The sequence below is a fragment of the Podarcis raffonei genome, chromosome 4 (assembly GCF_027172205.1).
Source record: "Podarcis raffonei isolate rPodRaf1 chromosome 4, rPodRaf1.pri, whole genome shotgun sequence".
Taxonomy (NCBI): Eukaryota; Metazoa; Chordata; class Lepidosauria; order Squamata; family Lacertidae; genus Podarcis; species Podarcis raffonei.
In genome coordinates, this window is record NC_070605.1 from 54,463,141 (window position 1) to 54,489,663 (window position 26,523).

General features: G+C 45.7%; 1 protein-coding gene across 2 annotated transcripts in view; it reads right to left on the reverse strand.

The window, feature by feature from the left end:
- Nucleotides 1–26,523, reverse strand: part of RUNX1 (RUNX family transcription factor 1) — a 177,917-nt gene that overhangs the window by 70,098 nt on the left and 81,296 nt on the right. For both annotated transcript variants that reach the window (XM_053386653.1, XM_053386652.1), the window contains exons 3-4: nucleotides 18,709–18,974; nucleotides 9,934–10,090 (exon numbers count right to left, since the gene is read on the reverse strand). In XM_053386653.1, coding sequence (XP_053242628.1) covers nucleotides 9,934–10,090; nucleotides 18,709–18,974 — 423 coding nt within the window. The remainder of the gene's footprint in view (nucleotides 1–9,933; nucleotides 10,091–18,708; nucleotides 18,975–26,523) is intronic.

The window sequence follows — 26,523 nt, forward strand, 5'->3', positions numbered from 1 at the left end:
GCACAGAGAAAAAGACCATCCTCTAGCCTGACTGTGCCATTAATTGTTTTTTAATCTGGTCATTCTCGAAGGCTGCAATCCTCTACTACCCACATACGTGGCAGCAAGTGCCATTGAACCCACTGGATTTACAGTATTTTTCGCTTTATAAGATGCACCAGACCACAAGATGCACCTAGTTTTTGGAGGAGGAAAGCAAGAAAAAAACCATTCTGAATCTCAGAAGCCAGAACAGCAAGAGGGATCGCTGCGCAGTGAAAGCAGCAATCCCTTTTGCTGTTCTGGCTTCTGGGATAGCCGCGCAGCCTGCATTCGCTCCATAAGACGCACACACATTTCCCCTTACTTTTTAGGAGGGGAAAAGTGAGTCTTATAGAGCAAAAAATATGGTACTTCCCAATAAACACATACAGGAGTATGCTGTCACAGTAGGCGGCTGAAGTGAACAACAGGGTGGCAAGTTAGAAGAAGCGGCAACAAAACTAATTTTGAGCTCTTTTTTGTGTCACAAATCTTATGCAGTTACTAAAGGCAAAGGAGCCGTGCCAGAAAACAGATGGTTAGTCTCATTGCTTTTAGATGTTCAGTGTCTCCTGGTGTTGGCTGCTCGTCTGCCAGTGTTTTGCCTCCCATTTTACCCAGCTTTTCTCTTACTTTGCAGCAAAAAGTGGTTGCTGATACACCTAGACAAGTTTTATCATACTTTCCTGTTTCTAGATTTGCAAATGAAAACGCTTTGAGAATCAAAATAATATTGTGACGACTGGTTACTTGAGGCATCCCAAAAGGAATTGTTACCACAAATTATCAGACAATCTGAATGCAACACTACAGAGTTAATTCAAGTTGCCCATTGTCACCCTGGTCCAAACTGCTTAGTATTTAAGACCACCTTAGATACTCTAGTCCCCAAAAGCTTATGCCATGATAAAAACTGGTTAGCAACTCAGGATGTTTTGCTCATTTTGCTGCAAGAGACTAACATAGCTAGTCTCCAGAAATAGATAAGGGAAAGTTCAGGTGCAATTGCTTCCCTTCAGTGACAATAAAATTACAGCATTGGGTTTTCCTTTGTTTTTTGTTTTGAATGCCTTCCCTTTTGAAATATGTCAGGCTCCTACTATTGCAGACTTTGGGCTACTGCTGAAAACCTTCTCCTTCACTCAGGCTCCTCTAGCTTAGCACTGTTGTTAATTTGTCCACAACCAGCATTTTGACTATGTCTGAAATCTGTTTTGTTGTGCTTTTATGGCTTTTCTATTGTTTGTATTATTTATTTATTATATTTAGAAATCACTCGTCCTTCAAAGGATCTCAGAGCAATATATATATATAAGCACGGTAAAAGACAACAACAGTAAGACGATATATTAACTAATTAAAAAAAGCACTGATTCACATACTGCTGCTAGTAAATCCCCCATTATAAAACTGTAGAAGTCTGGATAAATAAAAATGTCTTCAACTGACATGTGAAGACCAACAATGAGGGTGGATAAATGTACTTCTAGGGAGATCATTCCAGATTTCAAGGTCTCACTATGGAGAAGGTCTTTTTCTATAGGTATTCCCGCTCTGCTGAATCCTGAAGGGGTTGCGTTGTTTTTATGCTCCTCCCCCAGCTTGGGTATTTTGATGTTCAGTGGTACAAAGGTTTTGCAAAATGAATAAATCAACATTTGTGGAACTCCCTCCCTTCAAAATCTCAAGAAAGCAAAGTCCAGTTAGCTGTAAAAATGCAACTCTAGGTGATTTCTAATGGTAAATGTAAAGGACCCCTGAATGGTTAAGTCCAGTCAAAGGCGACTATGGGGTTGTGGCACTCATCTCACGTTTCAGGCCGAGAAAACCAGTGTTTGTCCACAGACAGCTTTCCGGGTCATGTGGCCAGCATGACTAAATCACTACTGGCGCATGGAGGACCATGACAAGTGTCAGAGCACATGGAAACACTGTTTATCTTTCCATCGCAGCAGTACGTATTTATCTGCTTGCACTGGTATGCTTTCGAAGGTGGGCAGAAGCTGGAACAGAGCAACGGGAGGTCACTCCATTGCATGGATTCTAACTGCCAACCTTCTGATCAGCAAGCCCAAGACACTCAGTGGTTTAGACCACAGTGCCACCTGCGTCCCTTTATCTTAAGATGAGTTACTTTGAAGTGAAAATAGTTCCACATCTCCCCTGGCCCTCAAGCCCCCTAAAAAGCATCCCACTCTGCAAAATGTGAGAAGGGAAGGGGAAATCATCCTAAACTTGAGAGAGGGTATGTTTTTGGAACGTTTTAAGATGTTTATTGGTCTCTCAGGTCCTAGTCTGTTACTGTAACCACTACACTATACTGACCCACTTATTTTAAAAGGCTCTGAGGTGGGATATAAAATAAAACACGAGAACGGGCCTTCTCTGCAGTGGCTCCCCATCTGTGGAATATTCTCCCCAGGGAAGTTTGTCTGACACCTTCATTATACACCTTTAGGCGCCAGGCAAAAATGTTCCTTTTCAACCAGGCCTTTGCCTGACTTGATCTACGTCCTAGACCCTGTTTAAAAATGCTGGCTCTTTTGGGGTTGCTGGCTTTGTTTTGATTTTATGTATTTTATATTTTATGTGAACCGCCCTGAGACCTTCGGGTATAGGGCAGTATAGAAATTAAATAAATAACAATAACAATAATGAACATCACTAGCTGCTTTCATAGTTTGCTAATGTATCCCAGTGCTGCAGCCTTTTATTATGGTTGTCTTTTGAAATAATTTTTTTTCCTTAAGGGATTTTAAAATCAGATGTGTTTTCATTGTCCTATGAAAGTGCTAATGATTTTTGTGACGATTAAAACTCACTCTGTTAATGTTTCCATGTTTACAAAGTCAGTTTATGCCCATATAAATAAACAGATATTTTTAAAATTATTTTTAAAATTTAGCTTAAATTGGGAAATGGAATGTAGCACATCCCTTCTTTTTAAGTCCTATTCACCCACTAGAAAAAAATCAGCATGTTAAGACATTGTTCATGTAAAACAGAAAAGGATTGGTGGGGAAACCCATGTTGTAGCTGGAATGCGTTTCCTGACATGAACCCCAAGGTCATTTTAATCTGAACATGCCATAAACACAACCAGAAATCACAACAGCATCTATACAGGGCTATCCTTTGAGGCTCCTTCAAATCTTCAGGATGAGGTGCTTCTGTCCGGATGCCCAGATTGGTGGTGGTGGGGAGGGGGCTGATGTGCCATAGCCCTCCCTAAATGGTAATCTTGGAGGGGTTATCCCAATTTGATGTATACCATAGGATACGATCCTTAACCTGGGTTAACCCTGCCAAATTATCAACCAGCAGGGAGGTTAGTTGATACAGGATACATACCCAATGCCTGTGTGCCAAAACCCACTGGCACCTGTAATCAATAAAGTTGTGGCCTGTTTAACCCCCAAAATTGTACCGTGTTCATTGCAACTTCACCATGCCTTGGCCACGCCGCCCGCGGTTTCACTGCACCTGGTCCAACAAACCCCAGACTACTGTCTGGCAAAGAACACAGTTATAACCTCAGACCATGACCTCAACGCAGAAACAGTCACGTATGGAAAGGGATTTGTCCTTTATTCTGTGGGTAGTAGATATGTATCCAATGCATCCAATCCAATCCATGTAACTAATTTCTGAGGTGGGACCTTATTATCAATCTTCTTAGGTTGTATAAAGTATCGTATACTTTGCTAGTGCTGTAAAAACAATAGTGGCAATCCAACATCAATCAAACTAGTTTATTTCATGGCGTTACAACACTTTTTAAAAGTGATATATTTGGTTTTGAACGTACTGGAATGCAGAAAGACAAAAACTAAGATGAAAAGCCTAAGCAAATTTTTGCCAGCATGACGCAGGAAAAGCAGCCAGATTCTGGAAACAGACCAAGATGTTTTGGCAATAAACAGATTGTGGAAATTTTAAATTCCCACTTCAGCCAAATCTTAAGCAACAACCAACAAGCTCTGGTGATGTGCCCATCTAGAACCATGGTTATGCATGTTTTACTCAAGCACACTTATATAAAGCAGTTCCATGGAACTAGGGGTACAGACTTTTCCTCCACTCCATTTGACAGAATGGGAAACCCTACACAGCAACCTTTTTTCTTGCAAAATAATTGGCAGGGTTCTGTAATTTGCAAATCTATTTTTAATATAAATGGATACAGATGTGTTTCTACAAAGTGCTTATTTATTACATGCCTTTCTCTCATTAACTCCAAAACGGCATCTATCCACTTCCTTTCCCACTATGCTTTCAGGGAGAAACAAAATAAAGAGATTGGTCATGGCCTCATTTGCTCCTGGTGAAATTAAGAGAAATAGCCAACAGCATGACCAGTCCCATCCTTAAGCAGAGTGAGGCAATTGCCTCAGGTGGCAGATACTGCGGGTAGCACTGGCATCACCCTTGGCAATTCCCCTCTGTTGGAGAATCAGAGCCTGCTGCCCTCAGGTGCAAAGGAGGATGCTATCCCATTGCCAGTGCTGAAGTCAAGTAAACTTCAGTACATGGAATGAGTGAGGTGGGGGCAGGGCAGTATCTTGCTTTTTGCCTCAAGCAGCAAAACGTTTTGTGCTGGCCCTTATGTGAAGACATATAAAACACACACATATGCAAAGAGTTGTATCCAGTGGTGGCTTTGTGTTAGCAGGTGTGCTTCTGCTTGCACAAGGCAGGACACCATATTTTTAGTAATTCCTCTACCTAGTGCACCCCTCTCCATGCCCCCCCAGGCTCTCCTGAGCTATTTCCAGCACTATACTGGAATATAGTGCAAGTTTACTGCTCATTTCCATTTTACTCACTTCCAGAAAAAAATCAATTTGCAAATGATATGGAAATATGTGCAAACCTTGAAATCAATGGCACCTCCTTCCAGGTGTTCTGGGACTCTGGTGCCAGTAGTACAGGCTAGAAAGGCAGGTTTTATCAGTAATGGGCTGGCACAAGGCAAAAATTGCTAATTCCTAAGCAGAAGTGTTTTGTATTGGAAGTCAAGCCAAAACTGTCAAATACAATTCTATTTGTTTATAAGGATCTATTCTCATCTTTTGAGCTTAGGATGAGGAGAATAAAGTCACTTTTAAAATACAGAATAATGAATGGAATACTGCACAGCAACAGCTAATATTTCCAAAACATGTGGTGGGCATCCAGATCCAGAACATTACACCTATAATCCTGTATCCAGTTTTGACTTTAGTGAGTCTAAGCTTCCATAACATTAGGGGGCAATCCTGTACGCAGTATGTTAAAATTCAGGCAAATGGAGTGAAGTAGAGTTCTGTAGACAATGAAGCACATTGAACAAGAAATAACAGGAGGTTTTATAATTTTTATTTTTGTTTTTATTTATATTCCGCCCATCTGGCTGGGTTTCCCCAGCCACTATGAGTTGACTGATTGAAATAATGAGGTTGAGTTGATTGAAATAATGGGGGTTTTACTATGTTTAGCAATAGCAGTAGAAACCAACTGCTTCAAAACTGCAAGTGAAGTGATTCAAATGTAGTGTTAGATATGACTGAATACTTGCAATAGACATTGCGTTCTTTGTTTTTATAATTTATAAGCAGTTTCTAAGAGGTGTGCATTAGGGATACAGCCTGAAATCAGTTAAAATTCCCTCTGTCTCGCAAGTCTCTCAAGTAAATAAAATGTGTATGCATATAAAGTTCTTCAAACTGCCACTGTGAAATATAGTAATGAGTAAAAAGATTGACCCAGCAATTAGTCTATTTCCCATTTTCCTGGTCTTATTCAAGTGTCACCGAAGTCTACAGACCTATTCAGATCAGGTGGGTGCTGGTCTAATTGTTATGGTGGTTGGGTATTGTGATTTACCCTCTCATGCGGAATATTAGACCACCAATAATTCTGCACAACAGTGAAAAATAAGTATGAACTTGCATTGTCATTTCATTGCTTAAAACTGTTCTGGACAGCTACACGTACAGCTCAGCCAAAGCAACTTACTGTTTCCCATTAACATTTTTGGCAGTAAAAAATTTTCTCTTTTGCTGATGATTTTTCAGCACTCCTTGCAAGTGGGGAGGGATGTTTGCTTATTCTTGTAAATTGCCCTCAGTTGTCTCATTGGCATCACCATGCAGCAAAATCTGATTGGGTACCTAGCACTGTGACATTATCACATTCACTATTCAGGATCCCTGACTGAGTGGGATCACCAATGTAATCCTGGAGGAGAAAGAAGCAATAACCAAGAGAAATAAAACTGCTGACCACGACTGAACAATAGGGAAAAATTACACTAAGTATTTTACAGATGAAATTTCCACTTGTTCTTGCCTCAAATCAAAAGCAGAGAATACATGATGCAGCCCTAGTTCTACACCAGTTATTTTAGTTAATTTCCGTTACAAACCATATGCACAAACCTAGTTTTCAGTCATCCTTTGCATCCTGTTTTGCATATTGTTTATTCACATTACAGTACTGCTTCCGAGCAGCTAGCTTCATGCACAGAGAAACACCACACAGCTCTAACAGAAGTTCATTTCCCTGTCTGCATTTCATGACCTTTGACGCAAACTGCCTTAGTCCTCACACTTTAAGCCAATGCAATAAAAGAATGCCAGAAACCAGTGCAAACAGCCACACCTTTAGGAAACAGTTCAGGGTTGTATGAATAAACAAAAGCATATATTAGTCACTCATTCAAAATTGGTATTGCCCATAGGAACCAAAACTTCAGACCTGAATAGTTAGCATGCAACCTGCCAAAGATTATCACTTCCTTAAACTTATTCTGACAGTCAATCTTTATTTGCATATCAACTCCTATACATAAGTGATCGGTGTTACAAGTGACTGAGTAGAATTAGTAAAATAAATGGCGTATAATTTTCTTCTGACCAGCTCCTGCTCCTTCCTTCACTTTCTCATTCTGACCTTAGGAAGTGCATAGACTCTGATTTCTGGCTCCATGCACGGTGCCAACTACCAAAGTGCAGGCCTGTTTTTATTAGCTTCTCAAACACTTCACCAGCTTTACGTTTAAATCTTCAAAATGTTTTCTAAACACTCTGAATCATAATGAGAATTCCATTTACTGAAAAGGTGCAGCCTTCCATATAACAACTGAACATGTTTAATGACTGATCCTTTTATACATTACAGCATCACTCATGTTTTCAGTAAATGGATATAATTTTCTCTGCTTTACCCTATTATTATCATTCGTTAGCATCACCAAGCTACAATTCCAACTGCAGGTATTTCTCCCCCAGCAATTATCTTCTTCACAGAAGCAACTCAGGCAGGTTTAGAAACCACCTAGTTTTGCATATTAGGCTAAAAAGCAGCAAACACATTTCAGAAAAGAAAACTGAAGCATGTATGTGTGTGTGAGTGAGTGGCAGAGGTCTTTTTATAAAAAGCAGCTGAAGAAGGAGAGGATAGTGGGTGAAGAAGAGCTGTGAGTGGAGGGGGCCCCTTTTCACATCCTCTGGACCCCTGGGAAACTCAACAAACCTGCTGAAACTGGAACTGAGGGTGCAGAGTGCAGCTGAATGGGACATGGCTGTGGGCAACCTGAGGAAGTGCCATACACTTTGGGCCTGCCCATAGAAGGCATGTCTAGTGAGAGAGACTAGGGTGATGTCCAATGTTTCCAGGAACTTTTCTTGTTGTGAGACTTTTGTGCGTGAGCTGAGAGTTTGTTTGGACCCTGGGTGAGAACCAGGAGGCTGAGGAGGAGAGTGTGTCAGAAGGAAAGCGAACTGATACTGATTAATATGTATTAGTAACTTTGTATCAATGTAACATTTTAATATAATAAAACAATTCCTTCCAGTAGCACCTTAGAGACTGACTAAGTTTGTTATTGGTATGAGCTTTCGTGTGCATGCACACTTCTTCAGATACACTGAAACAGAAGTCACCAGAAAAACCAGCTGCACCAATATAAGATGGACACCTGGCTTACTAGCAGTACACGTGAAAAGGATCCAGGTGTCTTAGCGGACCACAAGCTTAACATGAGTCAACAGTGTGATGCAGCAGCAAAAAAGCTAATGCTATTCTAAGCTGCCTCAACAGAAGTATAGTGTCTAGATCAAGAGAAGTAATAGTACTGCTTTAGTCTGCTACTGGAAGAATTTTTTTTATTTTGTTTTGACTTGGCAGACCAACATGGCTACCTACCTGTAACTAGAACATTTTCATATGTAACTCTGTATTTTCATAATGTTTTGTTTCATTTGCCTCCTGTCGCTTTAAGTTTGTTTGTACGTGGCTTAGAGATATTTTTAACATATTAAGCCGTATAGAAATTAAATAATCAAAAATCAAAAGCTATTTTCCATAGAAGATGAAATCAAGTCTGCTATTTGCACAAATCAAAGGACCAATCCCAGTCCTGATAAAATCAGCACATTAGTAAGGAGCAAGAATCAACCCAGCTAGGCAATTTTCATGAATTATATTTGTGACTAGGAGCCAATTCATAACAAAGGCTATGGGCAGCCCCAGCCTTCCTCAGGTATGTGCTCATATAGAGATAAGACCAATTCATGTACTCAACAAGCTTAGAATCCTCTCTGCAGAGCAGGGAGCAAGGGTGTACCATTATCATCCTGCATATAAAGGAATATGTGATCCAACTGTCTGGTTTTATGAGATCTTTACTTCTCAGAAAAGGAGAGGTTGTATAAGTCAAATTGATATACACATTGGTCTATGCATGGAGCACTCAAATAACATGTTACCATATATACACATTGGATGCGATGTCCGTCAGCTTCTCCACCACATGGAGAGAATCCTCTGTAAGGTGAGTATGTGAAAAGCACTACAATGCTTAATTCTTGCAATCACAGGTATTGCTGGCAGCCCCTCCAATAATAGCAATAACATTTTTCCATCTGCCAGAGTTATGGGAGTTTCTTCTGGCCATATCAATATCCATGCAAATGCATAAAAAGAAATAGTTGAGCCTAGTCACACAGATATGTGTGTGTGTGTGTGTGTGTGTGTGTGTGTGTGTGTGTGTTTAAACCATGATAGATGGTGTATTTTTAGCAGTCTCACATATCGGATAATTAGTTAGAAACATGTCTCATTGACATCAACATATCTTACTTCCATGTCAACATATGTGGGTGCCTATTTAGCATTCTGTGTATTCCTAACCTCACTATCATGACCTGCATTGCTAAAGCTAAAGTAACAAACCAAATGCATACTTATTTCTTGTAGAGACCCTTAAATGGAACCATTAAGGAAGGGGGGGGGGGAGGAAGGAAAAATCCTCTCTGCAGAAAACCACCACTGCCAATATATATAACAGTAGCAAACTACAACAAGCTGACTCTACTCTGCAGTAACCAAACTTTATAATTAGCAATGTTTTCATTTCAGTAATTAAAATTTCATTATATACTGGCTTCACCCATTCACTGAGGGTCTGTTTGTTGCAGTCACCTTTTCTACTGAAATGAATGAGAAAACTGCTCACATGGGATTTCTAACACTACTTCTGAGATATACAGAGCTCTACATCGACACTACTGGCTAAATACCGAGCAGATACAAATCATGGTACCATAGCTCTGAAGGCAGATCTAAACCATCTGATAACAATGCACAATTCAGCCTGTAATGTTTGTTGCACAAATGCATCATAAAAACAAGACAGTGATCTACATCCTGCAATCATTTACCACAATACCACCAATATGGACTTTGGTTGGCCTCAATTGCGGTAATCCTGAAACTGCTTACTCCGATATAATGATATTGAAAGCAAAAGGGATTATTGCAAAAGAAAGCAGTCTGAAAACTGCAACAAAAGATTCTGTGCATAGAGTTTTCTGCCAAGACACAACTTAGTTTTAGTGTAATAAAATAATAGTGATAATGATAACATACCTCTTCCACTTCTGCCCACAAATCTTAGATCATTAAATCTTGCTACTTGGTTCTTCATGGCAGCAGTAGCATTTCTGAGTTCTGCAGAGTAGTTTTCATCATTTCCAGCCATCACTGTGACCAGAGTCCCATCAGGGACATCTCCTAAGGCCACCACCTAAAAGAATAAAATGGAAGCACCATTAGTTTCTTATTGATAATTTGAAGGTGCAAACTATAAGCAAAAGTCAAATAGGATTATTAATTTTTTTAATAGGGTGGTGAGGGACAGGAGACTGCATACAGGTGAATACATACTTGCAAGTTTAACAATCTTAAGCGCTTAGAAGTATGAAACTTACACTCAGGTACATAAGGTTAGGATTGCAACCTAAGCTAGTTGCACTAAAGTCCAACCGAAAATCAGTCAGAATTAAGTTAGCCATGACTAGCTTTTCCCATAGATTTCAGTGGGACCTAATAGTGGCTAGCTTAGTTCATATCCAAGCAGCTGAATATATATAACATTTCTTTGGTAAATAGGGTGCACCCTATTTTACCGGGCACAATAAAGAAATCAAAACCTGAATCTCAAACACATTTTTTTGGGAAATAAATGCCATTGGTTTCAATAAAACTGAAATAAGGGTGGTTGCATTAGTGCAGTGTGGCATTTTGGAGTGCTGTGCTGAAGCAGTGACTAAATGCAAGCTAGCAACAACCTCTAAATTCAGGCTGGTGATTGTAGATGAAGCTTGTACTACAGATCTATTTGCGTACTCCATGGCAATCTAGTGTGAATCAGCAGCACTTCCTTCCGCACAACATGCTTAGAATCAGGAGGCTGGAAGCCCTACCTGACCCAGAGCCAAAGTCTCCTTTTACACTCCTCACTTGAGTTTTGGCCCCTGTCTTCCAAGTAAGAGGCAACTTCTTTTAAAAAATTCTTTTCACTTCTGCTGAAACTGCCTGGTGTTGAAATTTCCGCTTAGAGTGGGCATTCTACTTCCCCCTACCCACCCTTCCTCAGCAGCCCTAGTCCTTTCAATGAAACGCAACAGCCAATTCACTTTTTTTTACATTCACCTGCTCCTGTTTTTCTTTTCTAATCATCTGAGGCTAAGCAGGAACCAGGCAAAAAGTTTGAGTGAGAAATAAGGCAGGCAGCAAGCTGGGACATGGTGACCTTTTATGATTTTAGTGCAAATAGTGCAACTCCTGAACTCAAAAATAGCATCCTTATTCCTGCTTCTCTCTCTATAAGGCCCTGTTTCTTCCTCATCTCTTTGGTCTCATAGGGTACTCTCTCTCTCTCTCTCTCTCTCTCTCTCTCTCTCTCTCTCTCTCTCTCTCCTAATTGTCCCAGAGCAGGACAACTGCCCCTCAGACTTTGCTGGGCACTTATGTGAGAAGTTGTTGGCCTTTTCTTCTGAAACTTCTAGAAGAGGGTGGGGAGACTTATGGCTGTCCAGGCGTTGCTGGATCCAAACTTCCATCAGCTTCAGCCATCCTCACCAAAGGTCAGTGATAATGGGAACGGAGAGTCCAGCAACATATGGAGGGCCACAAGTTCCCCACCCTTGTTCTAGAAACTTCTAGCAGGAAGGACAAGTACAAATGACAAAGTATGAATTGGGCTCCCCAAGAAAAAATGTTTTAGCTTAAGGTTGCAGTCCTGTGAGGAATTATTACTTATTAGGGCTAATGCTACTGAAACAATTTGAACCTATTTCTGAATAAACATGGTTGTAATTGTGATATAAAGCTGTATTCCTAGGAACAGTTACTGAACACAGTGAGACATCCCTCAGAATAAGATCCATTTCCCCCCAGTGAGATTTCTTCCCATAATAAGAATAATAAGAATAATGATAGGATTGTACCCTTATACACTGATTATTATTTTTTCCTAGTCAAAATACTGTAAGATGTTAACAACAATTAGACATTCTAGTAATATTACTTCAGGTGCAATACCTTATTTTTTCCCAGCAACAAATTGAATTATAGCTTTACTAAGTCAATAAACCATAGTGTTTATTGGAACACATTTTGAAAAAATATTATTTGATCCTATGCATGTCTTTCTAAATATGCATACTAGTGGGTATGTTTCTTTTGGGTTTTTTTAAAAAATAACTTTGGTCATTTTTAAAATAATAATAAAAAACTCCACAGAAAAAGTATATTTTCAACTCTCTGTGTTTACAACATAATGCCAGAAACTCTGGGAAGACGCTAAAGAAAAATATCTGGGCCCAGGAGAGAGAGACTGGCAAGTAAAGCTGTAAAAGAGGCACAGAACACAAACATTTACATTATAAAACAGACTAAACAGATAAGTAAGAACTTGTTGACTGGAGATAGCTAGCTGTGCGTGTGTTTCTGCTTGACTGTTCAGCTTATAAAAATATGTTCTACATGAGCTAGAAGAAATACAGACAATTCAAAGTTGCAGCACAACTAAATCTTACTGCTTTATCCCACTAATGGGGGGGTATTTTAAGTAAGAATGAGATTATTATCTTATCCTCCATTGTACTTTTCTATTACAATTCATCAAACATTAGGAACAGATAGTTTATCATCTTTCTTTTTCACTTAATTTATACAGGCAAAAGCCAACATTAGCCATACCCCGAGCTGACCCATCAAATGAGTCTGCTCTATCATTTCTCAGATATCAGCCATCATCTTAAATTTGACAGAAAATCCTAGGTTTCCAAAGGAATTAGGGCAAAGCAACCTAATCTATGGATCAATTAAATCCGACTATTTAGATTAGCCCTGATGAAGTTCAATGCTCTGTCTTTTTTTTTTTAAGTGTTGTAAAGGTGCAATGCAAGAGTTAAGACTTAAGGACAAACCAGTGAACAGAGATTAAACTGCTATCCTAAATATTTTTACTCAGGAGTAAGTCCCACAGAGTTCACAGTGATTTATTTCAACAGCTTTAGTTACATGAAAGTCATACTGAACCCAGCTGAGGCTTATTTCCAGACAAACATACTTAGGATCACAGTCTCCCATGTGGCAATATTCCCATACTTGCTTGGGTGTACCTGTAAGTGTCACTGGAAACAATAGTGTTTACTTCCATGTAAGCACAGTTAAGACTGGGATGTAATTCCAGGTATTCTCATTTGGTAGATTTTGGCCTTTGTGGTGTGCAAGTATGCAGTTACCATCTGCTGTAGTAAATAACTAAAAGTCCATGGATGGTTTGTTTTAAATAGCAGAACCAGTTAAGTCCTTAACTTTACTAGGACTCTTCTACAAGAAGTGGACTGTTGATCTGCTGCGTCAGAATGCTGAAAGGCAAGCTCTTGTGGGAACATGTAAAGAAATAATAATTATTCCCAAAATTATTTAAATAACAACACTCCTCAGTTGTGGGAAATAGTTATACCCACAAGGAAGAGATTATATAAGCAAAATCTAGCAAAATCCAGTCTGTGGTGTTTTTTCCGAGAATTTATTCAGTTATGGATTGGTGTTTTTTATTCTATTTCGAGGGACAGAATAATTTTTTTAAAACCACCAATAGTGGTGTATGCAGGATGGGAAGCTGGAAAAGGGAACTGTCAACACTCTGCCCATCTCAGCAGTTTTATATGCAGGAGTCTGCTTTAATTCCTCTTCACCCATCTTATCCCAAGTATTTTCTGGTTTTTTAAAAAACACTCATTTTGGTTGTTTTAGGCTGCAAATCTCTATGTGTGCTTATGTTGAAGGACTTGAATACAGTGGGATTTACTTCTGAATAGGCAAATATGCGTAGGACTGCAACAGTTTGCTACAAAGAGTTACATATTTATTGATGATATAAGGCAAAGTTCCCTTGCTTGCAAAGGTTTGTGTGTTCTGGGGCAGGGGAAATCCTGAACAAGAAACGTTTATTTGCTCTCTCTTCTTAAATCACACACATTTGCATTGCTTGATGGAATCCTTTCTGTCATATGACATTGTGGATGTTGTTGTTGTAGTTACTTTTATTGATTTATTATGATTATGTTTATGTTTTCCAGAAAGAAAGAAAGAAAGAAAGAAAGAAAGAAAGAAAGAAAGAAGGAAGGAAGGAAAAAGGACTTGAAGCCCCAAAGTTCTCAAAACTGAAGCTGGCTGGAGAATAACACGTTTGGGAATAAGGAAGAAACTGAACCAGTGCGAACAGATCTTTCTCATCCTCCTTGGCTGCTACTTAAGAGACCCGGGCAGGTAATCGGATTTAGTATCATGGCTATTTAAAAGCTCTGCTGGAATTCGAAGGGAGAGAAAAGCACGTACTGGCTGCTGTCAGCCTGCAGGGAAGTGAGAAAAGTGAAGCTTAGCCAGAAAAAAGAAGGGCGGGAGGCTGCGGAAGCCAGCCTGAAGCAGAACTTTGCTTTTTCTGAGATCCCCTTGAACAGGAACAGCTTGCGGGACATTAGGATGGGGGCAGACCACTTTCCCCACTATTTGCCTACCACGGCCACGTAAATTTAGTAGTGTAGCTAAATTAGGAAAAGAATAAATCGAAACAAGCAAGATCTCTTGGAAGTAGACTCAATTAAAAACAATGGCACCAAAAATGAGGGACTCGGGGGCAAGGGCCATTTATTAAGGTCGGGGGTGCAACACTTATTCCAGACCAAACTTAAGCGAGAATGGGTTCTGGAGGGCTGTGGGCAGCGATTCGAGGCCAAGCAAATTCAGACGGGTCAAGCAAATTTGGGGAGGAAGGCATAAAATTGACAAGCGTGGCATTCGCTCCGGATTCACTCCGGATTCCTCTTTCACCCTACCCCCTCTGCGCCTTCATCAGTGAAGGCGATCCGCCGCCAAGAACCAATGGATCGGGTCCTGATCATAAAGATGAAAGGGAGTGGGCTTTTGGGGGTCGATTCAGAAATGCCCAGCACACTTTCGAAGGCCTGTCCTCCGAGGAAGCGTTGCTGAGAGATAGAGAGGGGGCCGCCAACCCGATCCAAATATTGCGCGCACTTGGTTCGATTAGATTTACTTGCAAGTAAATGTGAAGCCTTGGGGTGAAATCAAATGTGTGAGAGAGAGGGAAAGAGGGAGGAAGACGCCTGCCTTCCAATGAGCGCGTTTGGGTGGCGTCTGCCAAGTGGGAAAACCACCTGCAGGCCTCTCGTACCCAAGGAAGCCTTTCCAGAGAAGAAGCTACTCGCCCCAGGCTCTCTGCTTGCCCTAGGAGGGGCGCCTTCACTGGGCTCCCAGAGGCTGGACCGTGGCCGGGCGGGCGAGAGGAGAGGTGCTTCCAGGGAGCGCTAGGATGGCTCCGCCTGGGATGTTTGGGCAAAGGGGGCATCGCGCCGAAAGCAACGGCAGGCAGACTGAACAAGTGTGAACGGGCCGAGGAGCAGGGCTTGGGTTCGGGCAATCCTCTATATAAGGGAACCACTGATGTCATGGAGGGCGGGGGAGACCCCGGGGTCTTCCTCGACTCCGGGTTGGCGAGGGTAAATCTTAACACCCCTTTAAAACTTGCTAAGCCGGTTCTAAAGGGGGAAAGGAGATTTGTTAGGTTGAGCGGGCTACTGAAATCGATCCTACACGTGTCCCCTCGGAAGGAAGTCCTCCTGAATCCAGGAGAGGGGGTCTTACTCCCTGGGAAGCAGCGAGAGGAGCTGGGCACAAAGTTTTGCCCACGGGAGGGTTCCGTCTCCTGTTTTGAAGCACAAGGCCCGAAAGCAGCAACCATCTCCCCGCCTCCCAAAGGAGCAAACCTTCAAAACACAAACGCTGAACTACTGCAGAGGTCAAAGAACTTATTCTGGAGCAATGGGGGTGGGGGCCGTCATGAGACCCTTTTGGGAGTTTTTTTTGTAAAGTGAGTGTTCTGTTACTTTATTTATTTGTTCGTGGATGAATGCCACGCGATTGCATCCACACACACGCAAACTCAGCCGTCCTGCTTCCTTTTAAAACTCTGCTGGGGGGCTGCTGACCAAGAGGCTGACTTGTTCCGTGCGAACAAATGCGAGTTTTACAACCAAAGGGAAATATCTGGGGGGATGTTTATATGCAGGGATACTTCTAGCTTTGGCGTTTCTTAAAGTTAGGCCTGAAGTACTAGGATTTTTTTGATATTTTTTTAAGCACTCGGACGCTTTTGTTACTATCACACGTGCATAACACCCCAATGGAGGGGTTCGATTTTAAACGTCTGGAAATCTGCGTGTATCTGTTTTCTATTTGCTACCATATGCACGTGGACTAAGCTGCCGGCTGCAGCGGGTGCTCTCAACATATGGGATCCAAACACAAAAGAAATCCACGCCAACCTTGAGTTATGTGTTAATCCCTTTGGGGACACCCGGAGGGGGTGGGAGCGGCTGAGCGGCTTCAGTTACAAAGCGGCGCTCGCAGGTGCTTCGCACTGAGCCAGCCTTCGAGTCCTAAGTTATTTTATAGGGGCGATCTCCCTGACCCCGGCGCAAATCAGGTGCACAGCTTCAGCGGCTGAAGGGTCTGCTTCCTTCCGCAGCATGTAGGGGGGTGTGTGTATCCCCCCCCGCAACATGTAAACAGACCTTCCACAAAACCCACCAGAGCCTTTTCCCTCCTTTTACAGCACTCTTCGTGCAGACCGATCCTATTAATGTTTCCTCGCAAGTCAGTCCCGCAGAATTCAGGGAGGCCGCCGCAGCCTTGTCGTAGCGATTTGTGAATGAACTTCAGGGGCCGAAAGGAGAAAACTCTCCTCCCTTTTCTTACTCCAGCCTGAGCTATACAGAGATGGTGAGAGCTCAGCTATGAAAGGAAAGGGCCTTGCTGCCTTCAGCGCTTTGCTGCGCTCAGCGAAAGACCGTAAATGTGAATGAGGAGGCTTCAATAGCACTCTAGAGGCCAGGTCCTCATCTCGCGTGCGCCTTTATGCTTGCGAGACTACACTTGCGAGGCTTGCTTCACTCGGCTTTAAGTCAAACTGCCTTTACGCAGAAGTAATCCTAAGGGTACCTAACAGTGTTTACTTCTAAACGAAGCAAGCGGGATTTCTAAAATAACCACTTGTTGAGGTCAGATCTGCGCGTAGATACCGCTGGCTGTGATGGAAGCATGTCTAAGATTGTAATAGATATTAGGTAGTGTGTGAATTCCTTACTTGTCACCGTGGACAATTCTGCTCCCGTAAATACCTTCTTAGATTTATTCCTGCTCCATCTACCAGCCGGCTACGCTCTAAAATATTCGGAGGGACGCCCTATGAAATAGTGTGGGTGAGAGAAAGCGTGTGTAGATTTTTTTTAAAATGGTTTGGCTCCCTGTGTTTCTGCTAAAGGGCTTTGGGAATTGGGGTATTAATTCAGTAACTGCTTTTGACTCCCTAGAGGGAGGGAGGAGGACTCGTGAGCGACTGGAAGCAGGTCTAAGCTCAATCTTCCCGTGAAATATTTCCTCCTCCATGATATTTACTTACACGTGTTACTCCTTGTCCTCCTGGCGTGAAGTCCTTTGATCCTTTCTACTTTGCCTGCTTGTGCCTGGCATCCCCGAAGGCGTTTATTCGGGAGGAAGCCCCACGAATTCAACTGAGCATTTCCTTCCAAATACTCTTAGTGTTTTAGGAAGGTAGAGTTTAAGGCTCGGAGGTCGGTCAGTGCTTTCGGGAGGAAGGAGTTAAGGTCTGGGTGATTGTAGGAAGTAAGTAGCCTTCTCTCTCATGGGTAAATCTCTATTAGGGGAAGGGTGGGTGGAAAGTAGAGGGAGGTCTATCTACCCCTGGCCAGTTGAGGCCTGCTGGTTTCTGCGGCTCTTGTACATAATACTAGGTGGCCTTTGGTCTTAAGCGAGGCTTGCACACTTAGGATACCTTACTACTACAGGCTGATTATGCCTTCTCTGTGAAGTGATTATGAGAATTCACTCCTGTTTACTAAACTTTTAGAGACATGAAGCAGATTACGGAGATTCCACTTTTGTTTTGGGTTTGTTTGAAAATAAAACAAGCCAGTTTACCAGTGTATTACGGATGGGAAAAATATCTGCATGGCACCCTAGGTGCTCAGGGTGGCACTTTCAGGGCAATCCTAACCATGCCTATGCAGAAGTAAGTCCTATTGAATTGAGTGAGATGTATTCCCAGGCAAATGTAGGTAGCTGCTACTCGATAGAAGGAATTAAGCTCAGCTGAGCAGAGCGTGGCTTGCTTTTGGTGGAAAATGCACAGGACAACGTGCTAAGACTAAGTCTCCCTTAACTCGGTAGGCTTTATTCCTCACTAAAGCTATTTAGGGTCGCGCTACACGGCAGCGCCCGTGCGCACACTTCCTTCGAAGTAAACTTCAATTATTGTAAGGGGTCTTGCTGCCAGGTCAACCTGCACGAGGGGCCGTCGGCATGGCTGCAATCCGACTCCCACTTACTCCGAAAGATGCCCCCTTCCAATTTAGTCAGACTTCCTAACGAGGATCGGACCCGGTTAGACATTTCGGGAGCCTTTTCCGCGCGCCACGAAACCGCATCTAAGGATGCAGTCCACATGGCCGTGGGCCGAACTTTGCGGTTTCCGTTTCGAGGCTGCCACCCTTTCCCCAAAGCACACTTCGCTGGAAAAGTCCAGCCCCGCTGCTTTCTGTGGATCTTACTTCCGAGTAAACCCGCACAGGCTCGGGCTGCCCGGCTGCAAGCCGAAACTCCCCCCCCCCGCAAGTCCCCTCTGCAAGCCGTGGGCCTTTACTGCCAAGTAAATAGTAATGGGCTGCATTAGACACAAGACTGACAGCTGAGCAACTCTACTGCTGAGTCGACCCCCCCGCCGCCCCCTTCTTCTCCCCTTGCCCCTCGTACCTTGAAGGCGATGGGCAGCGTCTTGTTGCACCTCCAGTGGGTCGGCAGGACGGAGCAGAGGAAGTTGGGGCTGTCGGTGCGCACCAGCTCGCCGGCGTGATCGGCCAGGACCTCCACCATGCTGCGGTCCGCGGTCCTCATCTTGCCCGCCAGGGCGCCGCCGCCGCCGCCGCCGTTCTCGTGGCCAACCAGCGGCAGCGCGTCGCTCATCTTGCCCGGGCTCAGCGCGGTCGAGGGCGGCGTGAAGCGGCGGCTCGTGCTGGTATCTACGGGGATACGCATCACAACAAGCCGGTTGAGTGAGAAAGCTCCGCACGGGGCTTCGCGCAAAGCGGGGCGGGCGCAGCAACTCTTCGGCCGCAGGCTCTCGGGAGACCCACATAAAAGGAAAGAGCCTTAGGGGTCCCGCAGAGGAGCCAGTCCCGGAGTCAATGCGGATCAACAGTTGGCTACGGCAGGGGGACGCTCGTTCTCCTGGTCCTGCCACACTTAATCCAAGCATCCAGTTGGCAAGCTCTCCTGGGAATGTATTGCGCGTCCCTCTCTTTTAGAAGCAACAACAAAAAGAAGCAAGAGTCCCTAATAGGTTTGGACAAGCTTTTTTTCTTTTGGCCTTCTCCCCTCAGGAATGACCAGTGCTATGAAAAATCAAAGGCCCTTCCAAAATCCCACACACGGGGAGGAGGACCGAGCAAAGGCATCCGTTGCAAGCACCGGAGACAGGAGGAGGGAAGGGGCTAGCCAGTCCTTCCAGTAGCGAGTTTCCTGTCCTGTTGGGAGAGCAGGCTGCTCTCTCCCGTCCACCCACACCCCGCTCTGCTCCTTAAAAAACAAAAAAAAAAGCCGCTTTAGAATCCGGATTTAAGCCCACCAGTCTCTGCTCGTGGAGAGAGAAAATCGGTTTCAGAACAATTTGAGGGCGGGGAGGGAAGGGGGGGTGGGACAGGCTTTCACGGACGTGGCCTGAGGTTTCTCAAAGGTCAAGCGGCTATCACAGCATTATATACTGTACTTCATCAAATATTTACAGTCGGCTCTAGAGAGAGTTTAAACACAACAGAAATCCATTAATGTTCTTCTGCAGGAGCTCCGCTTCCCTGCCCCTCTCTTCCCAAAGCGGCCTTGAGAAACCCGGCCTCGGGGGGCTGCCGCGCCGCTCTCCGAAAGGGCCAGGAGAGTCCCGCGGCCGCGGCGCCGTTTCGCAACGCTTTGGCCGGGTCGGCAACGAGGGCGAGGAATGGAAGAAGAAGAAGATGATCCCGGCAGGTCGGGCGGCCAATAATGTGAAGGAAAGGAGGAGGGAGGGAGTCCATATGAGGAGAGAGAGAGAGGGAAGGGGGGGAACACCCCTCTGGTTTGGTCGGGGCTGCTGGTTGGCTTGTGGGTTCCCTCTGCGGTTACTGCGTGCAGCAAGTTTCGAGCGCGCACTTCTGAAGTCACCCAACAGTCTGTGGCCGCCGGGTGAGTCACGCTGCCAACTTGGGGGGAAAAGATCTGAGGCAATCTTCCTCAGATTCAGCCGCCGGGGCCCGGCTGCTCAGCTATGGTTTAACCACAGCAGGTGGAGCTCCGCTTTCGGGACCATCGTTTGCTTTCTCTCCTCCGCACCCTCACGGCCTTCCTCTTTCCCTCCCCTCCTTTCTCGCGCCTCCAACTTCGTTACAACGCGCGAGGGGGGCCCGGCCGAGTTTCCGCTTCTGCCCCACCAGAAGACTAGTAGCACACGCGATTGGCAGTAAGAACAAACACAGGCACGCACGCACACACGCAGGCAGGCGGACGGGCGCGCAAGCGGCCTCAGAGTCAAGAGTTAAAAGAAGAAGTAGTAGGAGTCGCTCAGACGAGAGAGCCTGCGCTCCTCCCAGGGTCCACGTTCCCCAAGCGGAAGGAGTCTTCACGTGTTCACCAGACGCCAACGGCGAGCTTCCCCGAGGGCTCCTGCCTAGGGAGGCCAGTCTCTCCAGCTGTGTGTGACCTTCTGTGAGGCGCTGTTTGTTTGCTCATGCTGGTCTCAAAAAGCCTGGTCTGTCTCTCTCTTTCTCTCTCTCTCCCCCCCCCCTCCGCGCGCCCTCCTCCTCCTCCTCCCTCTCGCCTTCTGGCTCTATGAATGGAGATTGACTGGAAATGAATTTGCTTTTACAGTAAGAGAGTCCGGAGGAATGCCATTCCCTCAGCTCTTTTGCATAGGGGAGGGCGCCGGCCAATCAGAGCCCTTTCCGGTATTCAGCAGGGCGCGGCTCCAACCCGCGGGCTCCTGGAATTGGCCTGCGCACCGCCGCTGGAAGCTACTGTAAAAAGCCAAAGGGAGGCCCGCGTGTCAATGGGACGCCGCGATTACCGCAGCGCGCGCGAGAAAGAACAAGCGAGCAAGCAAGCGGCAGACCTCTGGGCGGCGGCTGCGGCGTCTTGCGCGAAGCCTCAGAAAGGCGGACTGAGGGAGATGCGGGGACAAGAGTCGCGCGGCCCGCTCACGCGCCAAACGTTTCCCTCGTGCGTGGGTGGGTCCCCGCGGGACAATGAAAAGGGCGCGAAAGTAGTTCCCGAGACTCTCAGTCGCCTGGCTGGCTTCGAGAAGGAATCTCACCCCGCCCACCCCCACCCCAGCCGGGCTTTTTCAACAGTCACCAACCCACGCGAAGCCTAGGCCAGGTCCCACGCAGTGACTGGGCTGGTAACCCCCCTCAGCACGCGCGGCTGAGGGAAAGGGGATGGGCGGCTTTCGCTTCTTGTGGAAATAAAGCGAGTTATATCGCCTTCAGTAAGAGCTGCTGCCTCCGCTTCCAAGGAGTATTATTTTGCCCCGATTCAGCCTGTGAGCCCCCACAAAATGCAAAGTTCTGGGCAAAGGTTCGCCTGATGAATATTTGCCTATCGCACAGTTGATTACCAGGACGGGGAGACCTCCCCCCGTTCGGGTGGTTTAACTCCAGTTCCCATCTGCTCCAGCCAGCAGGGCCAAATATTTGGGACAAGGGGAGCTGGAGTCCATGCACATCTGCAGGGCCACAGGTTCCCTACCTCTCTGTGTGAAAGGCGTGAAGGGTCTGCAAGAAGAAAAAAGATGGCAGCCCTCCCCTCAAATGAACAGCGCACACTTCCTGCCTCCCTTTGTGCAGAGAGTGCCAAAGATTGCTATTTTACACTTTTCCATACACTCCTGGATTAAGTGCACAGAGAGAAATTTTTTTTATAAAGGTCTCACTTCCTTTCTCCTCTGATCTGTTCCTCACATCTCTAGAGATTATGCCCAAATTTCAATATGCAGTACAACACACTGCAGCCCATGTTCTTTCTGAGACTATAAAAAAATGCTTTGAAAAAGTTGGCCAGGGCAATCATAGTCACTGAGGCGTTTTATAGATCAGTCACACAGATAGTGGTGTTTTGTCAGACTTTGGCACTGCAGTGGAGGGCCCACACTGCAGGGGAGAAGTTTTGGATCCATGGCAGTAGAGAGTGGGGAAATGGAGTCCCAGCTCTCCTCATAGAGAGCCAGTGTGGTGTCGTGGTTAAGAGCGGTGGACTCGTAATCTGGTGAACTGGGTTCGCGTCTCTGCTCCTCCACATGGAGCTGCTGGGTGACCTTGGGCCAGTCACACTTTTCTGAAGTCTCTCAGCCTCACTCACCTCACAGAGTGTTTGTTGTGGGGGAGGAAGGAAGAGGAGAATGTTAGCCACTTTGAGACTCCTTAGGGTAGTGATAATGCAGGATATCAAATCCAATCCCGCCGCCCCCCCCCCCCGCTCTTTGTCTACAGGCCTTCACTAAGTTCAATGGAACTTGCTCCCAAGTGAGTTGGGTCAAGGATTGCAGCCTTAGCTTTCTCACTTTTTCATTTCTAGAATGTATTGGAGTGCAGCTCCCTTGGATCATAAAATGTGCTCCAGAGTTGAACCCTAGCACAGCAGTTGGACTGGCTACCAGCTGTCAGCATGAGAAGCAATAGAGCCCCGCTAATAGGAAGCTGAACTCGGATCTGGGAGCCCAGGGGAGCCAAGGCTGACCGGAAAGAATTTGCCAAAGGCAATGAGCCCATTTCTGGAGTTGAACGGCATGGATCCAGGTCTCTCAATTAGTTGGATCACACGCTTTCAACTGTTGAGTAATGGCATGAGCCTTAAGATGCCAATTTTTACAAGGAATGCCAATTATTCTTCACTGTGACAGCTCCATATTACATTGTGTTCCTGATTCCAGACTCAACAATGCCTCAAATCACCACCTCTTTGATTTTTTCTTTTTCTTTTTTAAAAAATCTGGCAGTCCTGCTCAACACAGGCTATAGTAATCAGAACTATACTTTTGATCAGGCCAAATGAATTCATATACAGTACTGTGTCCAGTCTAAAAGAGATGTGCTATTTATATAATCTGAGGCAAAAGCACACATGAAAAGATAAATGACATTTCTCTAGCACTCTGGCACTGGGTTATAGAGCAGCAAGGCATTTGGAAGTTTATGCTGAATGGTGGCTGATCTCATAGTGAAGTAGTAATTAGTGTGTTGGACTACAGCCTTGGAAGACCCAGGTACCACTCGCCACTAGGTTACAAACCTTACTGATCTTTTAAGCCAATCCAGGGCTGCCAACTTTAATAAAATATCATGAGGGCCCAGGTGACCCATGCCCCCACATAATCGATCACATGACACATAATCGATCACATGTGCATGCACACCATTTGAATGGGAATGCCCATCAACTTTGTGGGGGCCCAGCCCCCTCAAATATTTTATTGTGGGGGCCAAAGCCCCCAGGCCCCTGGGAGATGGCTCCTATAAGCCAGTCACTGTCTTGCATAAACACTGGGTTGTTGGGAGCAGTGGCGTAGCATGGGGGTGCAGGGGGGGCGGGTGCAACATCTGGGGGTTAGGGTTAGGGGCGCAAATCCATGGGTTAGGGGGCACAAATTACTTGCCTTGCCCCGGGTGCTGACAACCCACGTTACGCCACTGGTTGGGAGGATAAACTGGAGAGCCGTGTATGAGCTCCTTGGAGGAAATGTAATAAAATAAAAATAACAAAGTGCCATAAATATAAGCTTTTCTGCCATGGTTCTTTATGGAAGTGAGTGTAATGTAGTGGATAGTGCTGGCAGTGGTGTGGCATGGGGGATCAACAGGGGCAATTGCCCTGGTGCAAAATTGTTAGGGGCGCAAAATCCCAACACCCAGTTGTGTCTCAGTACAGCTGCATGTTTCCATCGCTGGGCCCCGCTGATAACGGCTTCTCCATGCAGACAATGGAACGACTCTTCTTTTGTGTTCTACACACCCTTGGCACACCCTTGAAATAACCTGCAGTTGAATTCCAGGATATGTAACAACTAGCTAGCAGTGCATTTGTATGAACCAGGGCTGGGGAACCCTTGGCCCTCCAGATGTTGTCGGACTGTTGCTCTCCTCATCTGCTGACCCAGGGCTGATGGGAGTTGGAGTCCAACAGCGTCTGGAGGGCCAATTTCCCCCACCCCAGACATAAATGAATGGAATTTCATGCATTAGTGGAACCAGCCTGTGAACAAGCTCTCTTTGCCACTTGCCACTTACATCAATGCTCAGAACATACCTAGGCACACACCACAAGCCCATGTCACTGGGGCTTTCAATCCCTCTCCCCAAATTTCTCTGCAGGGAGACAGTTTCTTAAGCTTAAGGGAGAAAGCAGAAGGCCCTTCAGAATTAGATGAGGATCTCATCTTTATTGATCAGCTTGGTGTGTTGCTTTAAATTGTAACCAAATGCTGCAGCTCAGGAGAGGGAGAGTGCTGTTGCGCTCCTGTCCTGCTTGTAAGCTTCTCATGGGCATCTGCTTGGCCACTGTGAGAACAGGATGCTGGACTCGATGGACCTTCGGCCTGATCTAGCAGGGCTCTTCTACAAACTATCCTATTTGAGTGTGTGCCTAATCCCTAGATGCTTGCATTAAGAGGCTGACACATTTCTGGAAATCCTTTGGGCCCCTGCAATTTCTTCTCCGTAACTGAACATTTTACCCCACTGTATGCTATCTTCACTTGCTGACAGGTATCTTGGTCCAACCAGGACTATGATGCTGGTGCTCCTCCTACCCCCTGGCACAGATTAGCTTAACTTATAGCATGCAGTGGGATGCGGGTGGCGCTGTGGGTTAAACCACAGAGCCTAGGACTTGCTGATCAGAAGGTCGGCGGTTCGAATCCCTGCAATGGGGTGAGCTCCTGTTGCTCGGTCCCTGCTCCTGCCAACCTAGCAGTTCGAAAGCACGTCAAAATGCAAGTAGATAAATAGGTACCACTCTAGCAGGAAGGTACACGGTGTTTCCGTGTGCTGCTCTGGTTCGCCAGAAGCGGCTTAGTCATGCTGGCCACATGACCCGGAAGCTGACCTAATGGTCAGCGGTCCCTTTACTATAGCATGCAGTTGTTGTTTTTTCTAAAAAAAATGTTTAGGGGTAGTCTCATTTTCCTACTCAATTGAAATACTGCCCCTCAACAAGGCCTACCTTAGATTCACAAAATGTTTAGGATATGCGTACCCCTGCGTACCCCCAGGAAAAAATACTGATAGCATGAATAGATCAGAGTTTTTCCTCCCGTAAGAAGCCTGGGCAGGCCAAATATAGCGGGGTGGGGGAAGAGGAGAGAGAGAAAAAGGGAAGATTCCAACTCCTGCTTTTCTCAGATTACCGGGGATCACGGAGGCAAAGCGTGTACGGAGGGAAGAGAGTGGGGAGGAGGAAAGGGGAAACAGTTTCCCAAGAAGGGTAAAAGGCACGTTAAGTTAGCAACGTCCGTTGCACAAATCTGCAACATGGAAGAGAAACCGCAGGGGTCTGGCGCGGGGGCAGGGAGGAGGAGGAGTGGGCCTGGTGCAATCGCAAAGAGGAAGCGGCTTTCTCTTCGAAGCTTGTTGTTTCCTCGGTCGCTGGAGCTGCCCGCAGTTTCATTGCGCAACCGACTCCGGAAACCTCTAGCACCAAAGCAGCCCGCTTTGAGCAGCATCCAAAGCCTGGCCGGGGCTCTCCTGCTGCAGGGACGCGGAGCGGACGCTAGAGGGCGCCCAAAGGCCTTGGCCTTCGCCTTCCCGAAGCACTGGAACAAGTGCCGCGGCCCGCAAAGCAGCTTAAGAGAGAGGGAGGGGGCCGGTAAAGTCCCACCTGCCGATGTCCCCCGAAGACCCCGTCTCTGCCTTCCCCTGCTTAAACCTACGTGAGCTGAACGGGTGTGCGCCGGCGCGATAAAGCCGGGCAAAAGCACACTTTGCTCTGTCTCAGCGCTGCAATTTCCCGGGAGCTCTCAGCTCTGCATAGATCTGCCTTCAGCGCACCAGCCCGGACGGATGCGCCTCCCTCGCTCTCTGCAGCCGTGAAAACAAGCCTGGCGCGCACAAAAGCCCGCTGATTCACCCGGCCGATCAGCACACGAACTCAGCCGGATGATGAGCAGCGTGGCATCTAAATCTCGGGAGGCTCAGCCTTCATTCTCGCCCCAATCCCTCTTCCCATTGACGAATGTTGCAACTTGGAGAGCTTTGAGCACGGCTCCTCCGAGCTGTCATCGGGGAGGGATCAGGAGGGCGGGGAGCAGATTTCAGGTGCGATCATGACCTTTCCCCTTAAGATCCCTTAAACCAGGAAAAGAAAGAAAGAAAGAAAGAAAGAAAGAAAGAAAGAAAGAAAGAAAGAGACGCCGTCCAATAACAGTGTCTGCATGCGAAAGTGTAAAAGAGCTGCGCGTAGATTTCGGCCCCTTGACAGCAGGCCGTTCACGGCGCACGAGCAGTGAACGTGGTCAACGGCAAGTTTCCACCAGTAATTCTAGACTCTCTGGTG